This window comes from Blennius ocellaris, assembly GCF_963422515.1.
Source record: "Blennius ocellaris genome assembly, chromosome: 17".
NCBI lineage: Eukaryota > Metazoa > Chordata > Actinopteri > Blenniiformes > Blenniidae > Blennius > Blennius ocellaris.
The window spans coordinates 14,435,596-14,453,509 of NC_137666.1; the positions used below are offsets into that span (position 1 = coordinate 14,435,596).

The 17,914-nt window shown below is 43.5% G+C and overlaps 1 protein-coding gene across 2 annotated transcripts in view; it reads right to left on the reverse strand.

Moving 5' to 3' along the window:
- prkd3 (protein kinase D3) overlaps nt 1-17,914 on the reverse strand; it is a 46,581-nt gene that overhangs the window by 1,873 nt on the left and 26,794 nt on the right. Inside the window, exons 4-18 of one of the 2 annotated variants that reach the window (XM_080513317.1) lie at nt 14,342-14,473; nt 12,963-13,120; nt 11,959-12,151; nt 11,792-11,869; nt 11,518-11,704; nt 10,005-10,128; nt 9,735-9,812; nt 5,841-6,117; nt 4,734-4,786; nt 4,267-4,339; nt 4,079-4,185; nt 3,806-3,967; nt 2,048-2,146; nt 1,698-1,965; nt 1,308-1,393 (exon numbers count right to left, since the gene is read on the reverse strand). In XM_080513317.1, the coding sequence (XP_080369443.1) occupies nt 1,308-1,393; nt 1,698-1,965; nt 2,048-2,146; nt 3,806-3,967; nt 4,079-4,185; nt 4,267-4,339; nt 4,734-4,786; nt 5,841-6,117; nt 9,735-9,812; nt 10,005-10,128; nt 11,518-11,704; nt 11,792-11,869; nt 11,959-12,151; nt 12,963-13,120; nt 14,342-14,473 (2,075 nt within the window). Of the gene's footprint in view, nt 1-1,307; nt 1,394-1,697; nt 1,966-2,047; nt 2,147-3,805; nt 3,968-4,078; nt 4,186-4,266; nt 4,340-4,733; nt 4,787-5,840; nt 6,118-9,734; nt 9,813-10,004; nt 10,129-11,517; nt 11,705-11,791; nt 11,870-11,958; nt 12,155-12,962; nt 13,121-14,341; nt 14,474-17,914 lie in introns of both variants that reach the window. The other variant, XM_080513316.1, reaches the window with a different exon arrangement.

A 17,914-nucleotide genomic window follows, 5' to 3' on the forward strand; every position in this document is an offset into this window, starting at 1 on the left:
CAGGAACTTTCACATTCTGCCAGGAGTTCAGTTCTCGCAAGTCTTTTTCCCTATCACAGAGGAATTTCCAACTTCTTCTTTTAGCATTGCTGCTACCTGGTCAGTTTTTATTTTCCATAAACCTCAAAGCTATATAAGAGTTATATTTAAGAGGAGGAAAAAAAAAAGCCTTTCTAGTTTCAGCCTAACAGCAGATACTCAAAAATGAAAATTTTTTAAAAAAACAGTTCCAATTCAAACTGGAGCGTCTCTCTTGCCATATCTTCTTTCACCCCAAGATCACCGTTTGCTCCGAGCTTTGGCAGAAAAACATGCATGCCAGGTTGATCGGTGACTCGGATTTGCTTCTATGTGTGAATTTGAGTGTTTGTAACCTGCCTTTACCTATCGTGAGCTTGAATTGATTCTGCACCTTGCAGCCGCTCGGAGAAAGCGGTATTGAAAGTGGATGGATGAGTATTCAAAACGTTTTGGTTTATTTGCCACTGCGCTCAAAATATTTGTTGGATTAGCATGAAGCGTCATGAGACGTACGAGTCAGACAACTTAATGAACGAGAGCTCCACCAGCAGGCGCAGCGAGGGATGTAATCTGCTCTTGTTAACATTACATTTAAAGGAGACCAAGTACATGTTTGTGACACAAGTTAGTCAAATGAAAATGGCAAATAGAGTGTTTTCAACGTTTCTTGGGATCCTGTCGGTACGGCAGACGTTCAAAGCAGAAGAACAAAACCATCAAGCAGATCTTTCTCGTGTAAACAAGGTTTAAAGCTGACAAGGTAGAATTCAAAAAATAAATCAAATAAAATGAGGCAGTTTACACAAATAAGAGAGTTGAAATGGAGATTGAGATTAAGCTGATGGAAGGAGAGGTGATCTATTTCTTAGGAACTGAATTGAGGAAGTAAAAGCAAATTAGTGAAAATGTAAAACCAATGTTTTACAAGCTCAGTAAATTGGAGTGGACAAAGCAGTTTTTAGATGTTCCTTCGTTCAAGGAGCAGATTATAAAGTGACATAATGTTGCTTTAAACCCTGGGCAAATATGCCTCTTTAAATTACAGGCCTTCGGGCCAAATATCGTTCTCTTCAAATATAATTTGAGCCAATTGGTCCAGAGTTCAAGTTCCTGCTGTAAAAACATGTAATTAATGACCTCTAGCCAGTATATGCTAACAGCAGAGTGTTTTTTGGTATTTTTACAAAAATCCTCCATGACATTTATTGGATTTACATGATGTGTGATGGACACTTTATAAAAAACTAATTATTTCAAGAGGCTAATAGAAGAAGTGAGTGCTTCACCTGTAACCAGGGATGGCTGAGACACTTGTCCACGCTGTACCTCTTCCTCATCTTGACTTGAAGGAGATTGTTGATCAGATCTGTGGCTGAGAAATAAAACAGAAGAGGAGCATCTTCATTAGTATTCTAAATACTAGCCGTAACCCTGTTGGTTTGGCTGTGCAAAACAGTGCACATCGTATTTGGAACAAGGGGGAAATGCTGGTTGGACAGTTGGTGATTCATCTCAAAGTTCAGACGACCCAGACGTGTAGGTGGGCTGTCAGTTCTGCAGCTGCGAGTCTAAATGTCAGTTTGACAGTAAACTACCGGAGCAAACAGGTCACCTCCAGCTCAGATTATATGAAGCTATAGGGACTTTCATGCTGAAAGTGCAGCAATCAGACCCACCCTCCACTGAGATGTCTTTCCAGGGCGTCGGCGGGTACATGAAAGCGGCGTTCTGGATCTGGTCATTGATGTCCTCGTCCTCGTTGAAAGGAAAGGTCCCGCTCAGGCTGACGTACACGATGACTCCCACCGACCACATGTCCAAGGAGCGGTTGTAGCCTTTGCTGCGCAGCACCTCGGGGGCCAGGTACGCCGGGGTGCCCACCACCGACCTCCGGAACGACTTCTCGCCGATGATGCGCGCAAAGCCGAAGTCACACAGCTTCACCTGGACAAATACGATAAAAAATTAGTGAACACATTCACACTAATTGAAGAAAAACATGCAGCAGCATATATGAGTGTTTTACCTGAGGGAAAGGCTCTGCAGAGGCCAGTAGTACATTCTCGGGCTTCAAGTCACAGTGAACAATATTTTTGAAGTGCAGATGTCTCAAGGCCACGAGGATCTGTTGCAAACACAGCACAGATTCAGCTAAAACAATCCAGATGATGAGAGTGTAAACTCCAAACCTATAGAGCGTGCTTTATAAACAGAGGGCTGTTTGTATAATCTATGCATTGCAACCTCTAGTTCTGCCATATGGAAATATAGTGGCAGTGTAAGCATACTAATGCCCATAAATACTCCCATCTTGACCAGTGCCTTCACATAAGGACACATGATCTCATCTCATCATCTCATCTGTATTCATAAGGCCTGGCGTACGCCGCATATGTCTGCCTATGGCGCGCTACCAAAAACCACAGCCCGCCTGGCTCCCCTCCCCTGACCCTGGCTTCGACAGAAGTCCTCCCGGCCACATCAGAGCCCGGCCCGGCCACAGCTAATGGGACTGTTGTTAATGGCCCCGCTCCCGTTCAGGACTTCGAGATCCATGGAGGTTCCCCGGAGCCCGTCGCTCTTTCGAATCAGGCCACAAAGCCACCAGCACACTGCAGGCTGTAATCTACGGCCGAGGAGGAGGAGGCCGCGATGCCATGCAGACAAAATCCCGTAAACATCCCTCCCCTCAGCCCGCTTCAATCGGCTAACCACAAGAATAAACAGGCCCTAGAGCTGGAGCAGAGGCTCATCACTCCACAAACTACAAGACACAGGACAGAGGTAAGAAAGCTGTTTTACTAAATGAATGAGATGAAAATAAATAAACAGGAGCTGGAGGAAAGCTCACTGGTTTGTAAATGAGTTTACATATGGACAGTTTCATTTTAAATAATCTTTGGAATATAAACGTTTTGGTTTTAACCCTTGCAAAGCTCTACAACCCTGAAACAAACAACTTAATCATTTGGTGCAATCACATATTTCAGATGTTAGTAATCAACCATGTTATGCCAAACACACAAAAAAAACAAGCTATTAAATAAGAGGAAGCCGAGACTCCACAGATTATAACAAGATAAGGGGACACATTTTGGTGTCGTAGTTCACACATTCGCCTCATAGCAAAAAAGTTCTGGATTTGATTAGTTTTTGTCAGAATTGCTACTTTCCTTCCACAGTCCTAACCCTTGTGTTCGAGGCAAGTTGGGAGCCCTTTCTCTGTGAATTTGAATGTAATTAAAGCTTCCCTTCTATGTTTGCGCTGTGATGGCCTGGTAACCTGTCTTTGGTGTACCTCGTCTTCACTCATTGTTAACTAGAATAGATTCTGGAACTGTTAACGTGGATAAAGCAGAAGTAGAGGCATAAAAGTTATATTTCAAAAGGTTGAGAGGTTGAGGTCAATAAGAAATGGCTAATTCCTGCTTGTGCTATGCACCTGTATTATGGTCCAGGTAAAGACAAAAACTGACTTGTTTTTTAAGTTTTGAAACAGGTTTTCTTTGTCCCATGAGGCTGCACTATGTTTATTAGTTGTGTAGTTTTCTGGTTGCAAGGTTGACTGAAAAACAAGAGTTTTTTCATTTCCACTGTGGCCTGTGCTTACTTATGTGGTGGTGTTGGCATTTTCTCTATAGACTTTACAAGAAAGTAAAGTGCCGTGAGATGGCTGTGTTGTAAATGGCGCTGTATAAATAAAAACCGAACCGGATGACATTTAAAGCGTGAGGGAGGAATGAGGTAATTCCAGGGGCGAAACAGCCGCTCTTCAAGCACGCACCTGTGTGACCAAAAACTTGGTGATTCGCTCGGGCAGCTTGCTCTTCTCGCTGGACTGGATCATCTCCAGCATGTCGCCATGCAGCTTCTCCATGACGACAAACACCCGCTCGGGCGTCTCAAACATACACTCTAAGTTAACGATGCCTGGATGATGCAGATTCTGCAGAAAAACACGTGAAACGTGAGACACCTTTGCTTCTTAAACATATTTCTTAGCATCAGATGTTCTCAAAAAAAAAAGAAAAAGCTGGATTGTGTCTTGTGTCTTCACCTGTAATATGGCCACCTCATTCCTGAGCTGGCTCTCCTGCTTGGTGGGAAATCTCATCTTGTCGATAACCTTGATGGCCACATCCCTGCCACTTTTTCTATGTTTGCCTAAAATATACATTGAAGTAGCAGGGTTACGTATCATAGACATTCATGCTGGATCTGCAGAATATGATAAGCGAGACATACCTCCATACACAATGCCAAACTGGCCTGATCCCAGCACTTCATCAGAAAAGATTTGGTACACCGAGGCAATATCCTGCACACAGTCGGTGAATTAGTGTTGTACTCTTTTCTTGTGGAAACATTCAAGTTAATTTTCCAGGCAGCAACAGGCAATCAGCAACAGTTACATCATCTCTGGTTTGGCGGCACAAGTGTTGCTCTTCCAAAATGTTTTCTGGTGTTGCCAAATGTTTAACTTTCACTCGATGCAGAAGTGGAACCGAGTCCAAAAGACCAAAAAGAAACAGCCTGCAGCTTCCCCATTTGCACTGCATGTTGGAGTGAAAGAAACAGTAGGATACGATTTCTGATCTCACCGCAGCAGCTACTTTAATGGAACATAACTGCATGAATTTGCAGGCAGTGCTGGGAAATTGTGCAAGAGCAACGTGAATAAAAAAAAAATAGAAAAAAGAGGTTCCACTTACCACATTCTCCTGGACCTGGCAGTTGGACACAGATATGCTGATGGACAGCTCTTCTGCAAGAGAAAACACACACACAATGTTTCCTACTTTCAACAATGGAAAAAAAAAAATGCTGCTTCACCGACCCACAAAAGCAGCCAGTGAATCCTTAAGTAATCCAAGTCAGGGGTGCATTGCTCACATACTAGTACTTCTTGGGGGGGGGGTTCTGCAGCCTTCTTCGGCCTTATCGCAGCTGCATGCAATAAGTCACAGCTCCACATAATGAAGCATTTTATTACAGAATGAATTGGCAATAAAAATTGATCTGGAAAGCTATGTGTGACCGAATAGTACAAGTATGCAACGCATTTCAAAACTTGAGAATACCAGACTGCAGCAAGGGGGGGGGGGACCCTGCAAACTGGCCAATGAGAAGGCAGCGAGAGATAAAAGTCAGTAGGAGACGTAATGCTCGAAGTCATTCAGCTCTTGTCACAGAGAAATCTTTAAGTAGAGCCCTGTATGCTTCCATTACAGAAAGGTCCACATCAATTACACTGACACTTCAAATGGTTCCAGATAAGCAAAAAAAAGAAAAAAGACAGTTTTTAAATGAGAAATGGTTTTAAAAGTAACATAAGTTCCACAGTGTTGTGTAATGCTTGTATTTAGTGGTGATAAGACGCTCATGTGAAACCCATGCGATTGATTTGTCACCCCCATGCCCAGACAATAACATCTCTGTCCCGACCAATGAGAGCTGAGCTCAGTTTCTGTCCAGTCATGTAACTCTGCTCTCCAAATGGTGATTTCACTGCCTCACTTCCTCCGGCCTGCAAACACTAATTCAGGGCTTTCCCCTGCAGTTTAAGACATGTTGCAAGTCATCAAAGCCTTTTTTTTTTCCTTTCTTCAAATTAAGGTCATGCAAAGAAAGCTCTTCATTGTATTTGGGCTAACTGCACACTTTCAACACACATAATCAAAGTCAGCATCACTTGGTCGCGGTGCTTGGAGGCACAAAGTCATCTTGTTAAAGCAAGAGAGTATGATTTGAAAATGGGGACAACAAGCTGAGTGAATGTTCTGTTTCAAAGCATAGGAGTTGTAGTAAGTTCCACGTACTGTGATCTTTGCCCTGGCCAACAGCGCTGGCCACGCTGGGCTGAGGGGTGACCGGCATCAGGGCCTGTCGGATGGCCTTCTCCCAGCCTTGGGCCACCTCCATGCCCACTCCAGAGGCGGCCAGTGCCGGGCTGTGGTAGTGGCTGCCGTTGTTCTCCCCCACGTAGTACACCATTGTGCCGGTGATGATCTCGAAGCAGTGAGGGTTGCTGCCCTGGGCCAGACTGCTGTAGTCTCTGGACTGCTCAACCTGGAGGATCTCAGACAGGGGGATTTCCTGTAGGACCAGAGCGAGATGGCGAGTTAGAAATAGAAATGCTATATCATGTGTTTGAAATTAAATACACAAAAGGACAAAAAGGCAGACCTATAGTTACATACATATAACAGAAAAAAAATAAATCATTAATACAAAAAATATTACAAAAATTAGATGGAAACATTAAGAAAATAGTAACAAAAACATTGCTTGATTGGTTTAAATTTGGAATCATGCATTGTTATCAGAATAATCTCAACCACAAGCTGCCCCGTTACATCCAAACAATAAAATGACAAGAGGTATCAATATAGATCAATAGAGTGATGGCGACACTCACACTCAGTAGTTCCAGCTCTAACTCGCCCTCTCCTCTTCTCTCTCAAACAGAGTGAACAGTGGCAGCACACTTTAAAAGTCCCCCTTCCCCTTTCAAACTCTCAAATCAAAGACAGGAGGGAGGGTCGGAGCTGAGAAAACACAGAATTTCCAGCCAATGGGGGCCTGCGGAGGCGCACGCCGTCCCCTCCGCGTGGCTCACCACAGAGTATCGGATGAAGTGCTTGTGGTTAGCGGGGCCCGGTCACGTGAGCGGGGCCCTGCGGTGGCCCGAGCGCTCTGGTTCCCTGATTACAAGGCAGGGCCGGGTCGAGCTGGAGGGCCCATTCTGAGCACGAGCCGCTGGCGCTACCGCTAGCCACGGAGGCGAAAGATGAGGCAACTACTGTTCCACAACAGCGTGGTGTGTGTGTGTGTGTGGGGGGGGTGTTTTAATGTGACAGGGCACACAGACTCTGGCAGAGACAGAGAAGCCCCCTCACCCCCATGAAAGGTTCTTCAGAGAAAGCCACAAGTACAGGGGTCTCATCTTCAAACGAGCAGCCGTTATGGCTTCCAAATGGTGAAAATGGCTGCCATGCCTGGCAAGCAAGCCACCACGAGACCACCACTAATCAGATCGGAGGTATGAAGAAAAAAAAGGGGCGAGGGGAGGACAGTGGCCACACACTGATGAGCAGCAGGCTTCAGACAAATGAAAGGCAAATGCCCAAGACAAACGGCTTCCCGGATACCGACCCAGCTAATAAAGAAAGAGTGGCTCACTTAAAAGAGACCCCCAGAAGGAAGCACAGAAAATCCACTCACATTGTCATGTGCAGATGAAAATGGTGTGATTTGAAGTAAAGGGGCAGGAGACAAAGAGCAAACGCTGCAGCATAAAATGAAGGGATTTACAGCCAGCTTTCAATTAGTCCCCTGAAGGTTTTAAGCATTGCTGAGTGCCAAGTTGATAATAAAGAAGCACATAAAGCTGCCAGTAAACACACCCTGAGGACTCGCTCCCCACTGAGGTTTCCTCTCAAAGACTTTAGTGGCAGGGGATGCAGGGTGTGACAGAGTAATTGAACAAAAAAGGGAGTGGGAATTAAGCTTTTCTGGCTTGATACCCAACTTAACTGAATGGAAACTGTGTGAAAGAAGAGACACGGGACACTCATACACCTGTGTATGAAACCACCTGTTACACCGGCGTGAGGCGATGCCCCCAAAACCCCCCCCCCCCACACACACACACACACACACACACACCCCCACCCCCAGTACTTAGAAGCAGTGTACCTCCAACCGCAGCTCGGCGAGGTGTCAAATTCTCGAAACACACAAAGCGACATGAACAATAAAATCATTACATCTCCCCCTCATTTTCCTTTACACACACACACACACACACGCACACGCGCACACACACACACACACACACACACACACACACACACACACACACACACACACACACACACACACACACACACACACACACACACACACACACACACACACACAGCCACCAACACACATGTGGAAGTCTTTACCTCACAGGCTGCAGTTCCCTCACTCAGGCCTCAGCATGTAATTACTCCACTACTAAGCCCCTGTGGCAGTGTAATGACTGACTACGGCGCTGCCACTGAGCGGGAAGTGTCACACATTTGAAATCATGCCATTTAGCTCAAAGCTTGGCCCAGGAGCAATGCATGATCAAGCAGCGTATTCCTGCAACGCCACTACTTTGGCAGTCCCACATCAGTAACTCATCACCGTTCAAAGAAGAAAGTTCCGTGGGCTCGTGACTCGCGAAAACAGTTTTGCAGACGCTGTCTCGCTCTGCCCTGCTCATTTAAGCCTTGAGCATTAGCCAAAAGTGACAAGCAGCTCCATCCATTCATCTTCGAGACAATTTGACTTCGGGTCACTGGGCCATGACTGAAGGCGAGATACACACTCAATGGGTCACCATTTCATCACAGGGCAGACCTCAACTAACTTGGTCCTCCTGAGAGAAATATGGACGGTTCTCCAACTCAGGTGCCGTTTGCACAACAATGGTGCTCAGAGCCACTCAAAAGTGAACTTTTTGATATCGCCTTCCAAGGTGGAACTTTTTGAAAATCCTCCGACTCAGTCTAGGTGTAAAAGGGGGGAAACTCAACTTTCCTGAAACTCCGCTATTGGGTATGCGTACCACAGGAGTAGTAAATGCATCAGTCCATCAGTCCATATTCTCCTGAGACTTGGTAGTTTTATAGTTGAGAGTCACCATAATAACAATCCAACTTGGCCGTCTGTCCATGCAAATGTTTGTGTACTCGCCATTGGTAATGTTTAAAGCGTATAGTTCTCTGCATGTAAGCGAGTGTGGTCTCATATGAAAACAAACAACAGCTCCCACTAGTGGCCCAACATGAAAACTGCATTATTTTTGTCATTTCTGCCATTTCTGTGTAAACGGACGTCGTTATCAAAATGTTGCAGTCTCAATGCGAGACTTTTCTGAAAAGAAAATGCAAAAACGATGCCTTTTCACTTGCCTGGCCTGAGAACAAATATATTAGCATAAATGTTTGCTTTACTGTACAGGAACTGTGAACCTCTCGAATACAGAGCATCTTCTTCCAACTAACCAATGAAACTTCATCCAAGCTTTGAGTAAAATAGACATTTGCCAAAATAATAGTTTTGTACTTGAGAAAACAAAAGTCCTACAGTAGTTACTTCTCCAAATGGGAGCTACTTTTCAAATATATAACGAGATAACTACATAACTATCCATCTAATAACTAAAATATTTCAAGTAACTTACAGTAAAAAAAAAAGATTCTACTTTAAGGGGAAAAAAAACAACTGGTGTTTGTGCATCAAGATTCTCTAATAGATCCCCCCTTTTTTTTTTTTTTTTAATTGTATGCAATTTTTATTTTCTTCTAAAAACCCCTCCAAATGCCCCATCTGCTGGATTAGTGACAACACTGAAACTTAAGCAGCCACTACTGGTGACGTGACCCTTTCACTTCATGCAGAGAAGAGACCGGGCCGCAGGGTGCAAAACCACAGGGGAAATTTCAAGAGTGCCAAAACTGACCTCAGGATCGTTCACAGTTGCAACATGACAACCCTCAAGCTGACTCAGGCACTGCCGCTGGTTAGACCTTATTTACTTACCCTTCCACTAAAAGTGACCGACAATATCCACACAGAAATATGTAAGCAGGTCACCCCTGCACTTCTGAATCACAAGATAGCAGGGCAGAGTTTCTGTTTCGAGTGTGAGAGAGAAAGGACGGTTTCAAGCTTACTTTGTAGAATTTGGCTCCCGTGTCGTTCTGGAACAGACTCAGACTCTTGCTGTCAAGCCTCCAGTAATGTCTCTTCCGCTGTTGAAACGGGGAAACACGGCAAAATGAGAATATCTAATTGGCAAAACATGTGCCACCTGCAAATAATGATCCCCAGAGGAAGATACCTTTTTGTGCTGAATTCATGACAAGTTTCCCCCAGTACAGGACGAGCACAGTCATTTCAGACTGGGCTCCTCTGTTGGCCCTTTTTGGGGTTATCAGTCTTACCAGGTTGTCCCTGCTTGTATAATGAACCATCCAGCCCTCCTTCACCACAGTGGAGCTCCGCCTTTTGGTGTGTTTGATGGACTGGACCACCCGCATCAGTGGGATGTTGGTGCTCGTGGAAGGGCTGCGCACACGCACACACGCACACACGCACACACGCACACACACACACACACACACACACACAAAACCTGGATTTTATTGATTGTTTTCACGACATGTCATTCTCCTCAAGCTCAATATAAAACACCACTGACTGCCAGCGTGTTAATTCACCTGCTGTATAGTCAGTATATGAAACTTTATGTGTTTGCTTTTCTAACTCGCCAGTGTCTGGTAGGTCTTTCCTGCCAGAAATCCTGGATAGGAAGTGATTTTATGCTTGACGCAAAGACAACACTGCTGGAAACGTAAAACTGCTGCTCGAGGAGAATAAACAGAAACAGTTAGACCTGCTCGATAAAACCGAACCACAGACAGCGTCTCCGGTTTGATTCAGGCTGGTGACATTAGCAGAGGGTGTCCCCTCCCCCTTTCCTTCTTTTCCTGTTGCTCTTTGATGGGAGTTGTCAAAGGGCATCAGAAAACCAAAAATGAAAGTGAGCAGCCAGCCAAAAAAGCTGCAAGCACCAAGCACACACTGCCACCTAGAGAAATACAACGACCACCTCACGGTCCTGCACCTCCGCCACTAAGGCAGGAAGACATGAGACGAGCAGCCGTGATACACACAATGACACATTGGCACGTGCTAAACGGAGCTGAACCACTCCTATATTTCCTGGTTGCATACAGTTTTACACACACTCTTCAGTGTCCACAGCTTATTTCTTACTGGTTTCACTACAGCCATTGTTGCTCTCGTGCGCACTGCCATGTAAAATGTTTTACATGCAGCATTTTAAATCTGATTGGTGACAGCAACTTATAGCTTGCTTCTTATCCTACATAATGATTATTAAGTCAATGTCTTAGTCACTGATGTGAGTGAAATGTCAGTGTCTTGGTTTGAAGCTGTTGTGATGTGACACTGGGAGCTGAACATTAGAATCCTGAGAGAAGAGAAGTCTATTTCGTGATCAATTTCGAGGGGAAAAAAAGGCGGTTGTATACTCTAACCTGTATAGTAATTATAAATATAATTGATATCAGCCTCAAATTTGGCTAAAATGTTTCACATGCGGATAAATTCACCTTCTGTGTGTTAAGAGTGGATTTTTCTACATAATGTATCACAGGATAGATTGTGTTTGATACGTTGACCAGAGAAGCTGCACATCCTGCAGCAAATCAGTCTGTTGGCTGTGTTCTTAAACAAGAAACCTTTGAACCAAGGCTCATAGTTTGGTTCATTATTACCAAAAAATCTAACTGATGGCCAATTAATTCATATCCAGCAAAGTGCTCAGGATCTGTGGTGTAAACAGGGACGGATTGATAGGAAACAAGAATTGGCCGACAGCCACACAGGGAGAGAAGTGGATCGCCTGAAAGTCAATAGAACCGTTGATACCTGATAGTCTTGATGGGCTCTTCGTCTTTCTCTCTATCCAGGAAGGGAGAGTCCATGTCAAACATCCTCTCATCTGGGGTGGACGGTTCATCTGGATCATCCAGTGATCTGCCACCGTCCATATCATTGCTGTCGACCTCCATATTATCCATGGTGGTGTCCGAGTCTGGACCAGGGCTGGCCGGCTCTACGCACACACATTTACAACCATGTGTTGTTGCAAATATTAGCACTATTGCGCTGTTTTTACTTTGAAGGCATGCGGACAACTCACCTCCATTGAAGTCCACTTCCCCCAAACAGTCTCTTGGTACCTTTGAAGCACAACGCTTGTGGCAGTTAAATCTGCAATCTGGAAAATGACATTTAAATATTAATGGTGAAGATCGTCTAAACTGCACCATAATATATAACAAATACAATCCTTGGAGGTTGCCTTACCTTTACACTGCATGCCCTGGCGAAAGAGGCCCTTGAGCAGACGCTTGCAGTACTGGCAGATTGTCGGGCGGGTGTAGGTGTGAATGGCGAAGGTGTGCGGCACCTTAACCCGCGTCTTCTCCATCTTGTCCATCCAGATAGGCCTGCCGCTCCAGGACAGGATGCGCTTCCCCGCCTCCTGGTGGGACCTCTGCTGCTGAGTTTGGAACGATGGAAACCAAAGGGGGGGGATAGAGGGATGTTGGGAAGAATTAAAAACCATATGCAGGAAGTCAGCAGCGGGGAAAACAGAGGAAGAGCGGGCCGCAGAGGGAAGGGTTGAGTGATGGAGAAAGATGGTGAAAAATGACACGGCGGGAGAAGAAAAGAAAGAGGAAAAAAAATTTCATTTTTCATAGAGCGTTAGCACGACTTTGTCTATTATTCACAATCCTTGTGGCATAAATAAGATTATTGAATTTGTCATGACTACCCGCATATGAGCATTTAGTTTGAGCTTTGAGAGTAAATGGAGCCATTTAAAAGCTCCAAACAGAAATAGGAAAGATCCTTTCTTCATTTTTGTCAACATGTGAGTAGATACATAAATGTGGACTTGAATTGGCTTTTAATGTCATTAACATAATTACATTTCCTGATGACATTTTACAAGGACATAGGCAAAGGAGTGTACACAAAAAGAGTTTCGTACAGTGTTCATACGCTGAAGATCTTTCCTCAGGGCTCAATTCAATTTTATGCATCAGTGTGAATCTACAACACGGCCCCGGGAGGTCCTTCCTTGGACAGGAGCCAGATTTGATAAGCTTAGAAACATTTAACGGCGTGGATGGCGCTCTGGAGTTGCATGTGGACTGACTGACTGACTAACATTCTTGGCTAACTGACCTGGCTCATGTCAAAGCTGATGATTCAGACGATTAGCAGACGCCGAATTCCTTTTATATTGCTCCTTGTGTAACTTTTGGATTGGTTCCGACTCTGTCCAAGAATTCTGAACTCACCTCGTCCAGGACCACCACTGCATTTTCAGGAGGTGCCGGGCGGGGGACGGAGAGAGAAGGTCCAGGCAAAGAGACATTTGACAACCGCCTCTTCCTGACGCCAGTACAGTTATTTGGGATCTTGAAGGCACAGCGCTTGTGGTAGTTTAGCCCGCATCCTTAAAGTTGAAACAAAGGATCAATCATTGAAAATGTTACTCCATCAACATCTATGTTACGATGTAGACATGGCTATGGCAAGGTAACCAGCTCGCCCCAGACTGTCCATTATTCTAGATCCAGTATTGAGTCTGTATTCGGTACAATAAGAAAAATATAAGATTAAATACAACTGTATTTCCTGGACTAGTCCCACTTTTTTAGTTGTTTGGCTGGTCATGCCACTTGCACTAAAGGGCACAAAGAAGCTACTTGCATATCAAAATATACCTGTAAATATGACGGGAACCACTAAATGTAATTGAATGAGAACAGAATGCTGCTACCATTCCACAGTAAAAACTGAATATACAACAGTATTTGACTGACAGCAAGTAAAACGTAACCAAAAACAAAAAGCAACACGACCAAAATCTAAACAAAATGTATAGGAATACAGCTGAGAACAGAAACAGAGCATCAGAAAGAGTTCCGACTGTGTGAGAAACTGTTATTGTGATGAAGAAAACAAATAATGAGATCCAGAAATCAATACAGCCAGACGTGAAGGAACTGATTTTAAGATGACCGTTGAACAACTAAGCAAGGAAGTGCATTTTATTTATATAGTACATTTCAAAGATAAAAATCACAAAGTGTTTAAAAGTGCTGGTCCAGGTTTATCAATAATGCAGTTCCATCTGGGCATGGAAAAATAAATATATCTTATACACCAGTACAACTTTTTCCTCTTTGTGATGCTTTTTTTTTTTTAGCAGATGTAATTAACCCTCAGTTGGCACTCATAGTCTGGTAAATATGTTAAACACAATAGAGGCTGGAGTTCTTTGGTTACAACTAAAGAACAAAGTGGCAAAACACTAAGAGAAGTTGAAAAGAGCTCGACTGCTACAGCAACTCACTACTGCCACCTAACACACAAAAGTGGAATGACATAAACTGTACCCTTCTGCACTTTTAAAGATCCAACATACATTTAGATGAGACACTTTGAGGACCTCTAATGGAGTTTTGAGACAAGGTAACAGAGTGGCATGTCAGTGGCTGCAGTGTTCAGACAATCTTTTGTGTATTTGTGTGTCTTTGCAACACAGCAGGATGGATTTCCACAACTTATCCCCAAGATACAGAAGAGAAAAAGTCTTGGGGTGGTCTAAAGGATTGACGCTAACGTGTTCCATTCAGGAGTGCTGAGCCAGCACTGTGTGCATGTTTCTAACCTTCACATTTGAGCCCCTGTCGGACCAGACCCCACAGCATCTCCCCACAGTAGTCGCAGAAGGTGGGGGCTTTGTAGGAGTGGACGTACAGGCCATGAGGTCGGATCTGGAAGTCTTCAACTGTGGCTTGAGCTAGAAAGAAAAAAAACAAGGAGAAAAAAAACAAGCATGAAACCTGGTGAAAGTACAGAGAAAGCTACGAGTAAATAAAACTGAAGAATAACAAGAATGATGTTGACAAATGATGGGGAAAAAAAGCAAAAAGATGAGAAATGCAGCTTATTGGTATTATTACTTGTGACCCTTTTCACATAGATTGTGATTTTAAGAAACTGAAGTGAAATATAATTTTCTTCCTACAGAAACAAGTTGCATTCACACTATTAAAATATATATATATTTTTAGGCTGTTTTTCAAACAAGAGCGGTATATGACAATAAGGTCTTAGTGTGACACGAAAGTACTGTGATGAACACTATGCTTAAAAAAAAGTTATCCTTAAATTGTTTAACCCAACTTCAAAAATCCAACAGCCATTTTTGATTGCGACTCTCGTCCAATGGTAGCCAATTATTGGGCCATATGTTAATCGTATGTTAACCTTTACTGTTGCTGCTCTGCATGTTTTCACAACTTCAAAAGAAGACCATAATAGAGTTTTAAAAACAAGTTTAATCATTAAAAACTGAAACTCATGAGTAGCTGCACAAATACAGAAGCAGTGTGACCTCTTTTAATATCTTTTTTTGTTGCAATATTTGCTGTAGATTCTTGGTCAAACTGGTAAATGATGCACTGTGGTGATCTAACCATGTAACCTCTGCAGTAGTGTCAAAACTCACACACAGGCTACTGAAAAGGCTGGACCTGCAGCTCTGAAGCCACATGTGGCTCTTTAGCCCTTCTGTAGTGGCTCCCTGAAGCTTTTAGAAAATTATACAGAAATAAACATTTTATTTTGGCAGGTTTTCATGTGTTTTGCCAGTATGATTGTTTACTTGAAGGCCAAATCTCCCAGTCTGTATTATTTCAGTCATTTGAGTGTCTGCACCGACGATTCAGACAGTTTTGTCTTCACTCGGTTTGATAAAGTTGTCATTCATTTATTGAGCAGCACTGGAGCAAAACATAGTAGCTGTTCCTGTCCATGTTGGCCTTCAGCATTCAAAAGAGGGAGCGAACACAGTTAGTCAAAGTACTGTTTATTGTTTTATGCCAGATTTGGTAAATTCAGAAATACAAAGAACAAAAAGTTTATTTTCATAAAATTTTGCGAGTAAATTCGGAGAAATGAGGCCAGAACAATCTTAATTTCGTTATTTTTTTTTAAACGGCTTGTTAATTATCATACTTGGAGCTCTCTCTCAATTATGTGGTTGCAATATTTTTTCTATACCGTTCAGCGAGAGCTTGATTGCCAACGAACGTGCGTGTTGCGACCTCTTTGCTGCAGTAGGGGGCGTCGCCTCTGCAGTGACACAGCTTCAACAGCTGACTGGGCACACCCAGCGAAGAACTGCAGTGTAATCCTGATGTGTCAGTCCACCTGTGTTGTCATCAACATCATCATCGAAGCAGCACGTACATATCATGTTACTTATTGTGTTTTTTTTTTCTTCCATTTCTTTAGTTTTCTGTCAACCAAGACGCACTGAGCTGATTGTTGAGAGCGAGGCTCGGCTGGTCACGGCTGGGAATCATCAGAGATGTGAAGATGAGTACGATGAAGAGGTGAGTGCACACAGCCGGGAGCGTCTCCCTTACAGAGTTCCTGTGCAATCATTGACGTGGCCCAAGTGACCAACGAATGGTGGTTAATCTTTTACACTCGGGTTAAGCTGCTAAAACTTTCTTCGTGATGTCACAGAGTGTGTGTTTGCGCCTTTCCTTTGAAATCTTCCCGGCCAAAAACATTACTTTGCAGGAGCGAATGCGTTTTCAGCTATTGTTGCTGTGATGAGACGCAGGCTGCAACAACAAATACGTCATGTGCTCAAAAGCCAAAGGAAAAACGTTTCCTATACAAAAATCTGCAAGTGCTACAGAAAACAGAAAACACCCTTTAATACAGAACTTGATTATATCTTCTTGAAGTGGGGAAAACGTTTGAGATGTGACAGGCCATACAATTACACAGGGAAATGATGATCTGCTAAGGTGAGAAAAGAATTCTACATTTTCACTGCCAGGGTGCATCTTGGAACAGGAACGGCAACGTGTTAGTAACTGATTACTATTGTGAAACTAGTGACGCTTTTCAAATAAGTGAATTTTCTGAGGGCTTGTTACCTTTGTCATACATGAAGATAGTTGAAGAGCTGCTGTCTTTCTCCATCCTGGGCTGGCTATGATTTTAAGCATGAGCCTCTACAGTGGCTGTTTAAATATCTGAATACATTTATGATTTCACGCCCTTTGGACGCTGCTGCTTCTCCTCTTTACTATTTTAAAAATATTTGCTCAACCTATTTAAAAAATAGGTGTTATGAAGAGTTTGACATGAAAGCTAAAAATTGCAACCTACTTGCAGGAGTGTGTGCAGTGGAAAATATTCTTAGTGATTTAAAAACTATTCAATTAACACGCACCTTCAGAAAATATGGATTTGAGTTTCTTTCTCTGTCATCACACTTCATAGATGAGACACTTTACTGAGCAAAATTTCAGTAGATCATCTAACAATCATTATCAAGGTATTGATATAAAAAAAAAAACTGCTTTCCAATCAGTTGCCTCTTCACAACTGTGTTTTTCTGTTGGTTTGAATTTAAACAAATCTGCATTCTCGGGAAAAAAAGTCATTTGTTTCATCGGAAGAAATACGTTTAAACAATTAATAAGCCCTGATATTGTTCGTCCTCTTTAAGTGATTGTGCCTTGCAATCAACGCGACAACATATTGACATATTGGCTTCATGCAGAGTTTGATGGCTGTTCACAGCTTCGGTTTGATTTCAAAGAGAAGAAAGGAGCCGAGCAGGTCACATGTCACGAGGCGGAGAGCTCTCTTGACACTGACACATGAAAGGCGGCATTCAGCAGCTTTTTCACACACGTCTGCTGAACAATTGTCCGCTTCTTAGCAGCGCCGGTGTTATGTAATTCGGCACCGTGCTAACTAGCATCAAACAACACCCTGCTTTAGCTCGACATGTTGTTCTTCGCTGCGCTTCTCACGAGCGAAGAGGTTTGCATGAATGCACTATCTGTTTGCTTTGGGGCGGGTGAGTTTTCCGTTTGGTGAGCTGAAAAGTTTCCGTCTGACAAAAATAAGTGTACCATACTTATGGCAAACACAAGGTATTGTAAAATAGCAATTTCGCACAGTCAGCGGTGGTGAATAGAGAGCCTGTGAAAGCTGGTGGGAATTTCAAGAGGAGCGAAAGAAGAGAACAAAGGGACAATCGGTCAAGCCAAACCTCAAACCTCATGGGCCAAGATGGCCTGCATGGTGTCCGCTGCATCAGAGCGTGTTTACACTCGGCGGGCCTACTACAATCACTTACTGCATGAAAAACAAGGCTCTTCTCTTTGAGCTCACAGCCAAGAAAAAGCCACTTCTGCCTCCCTGT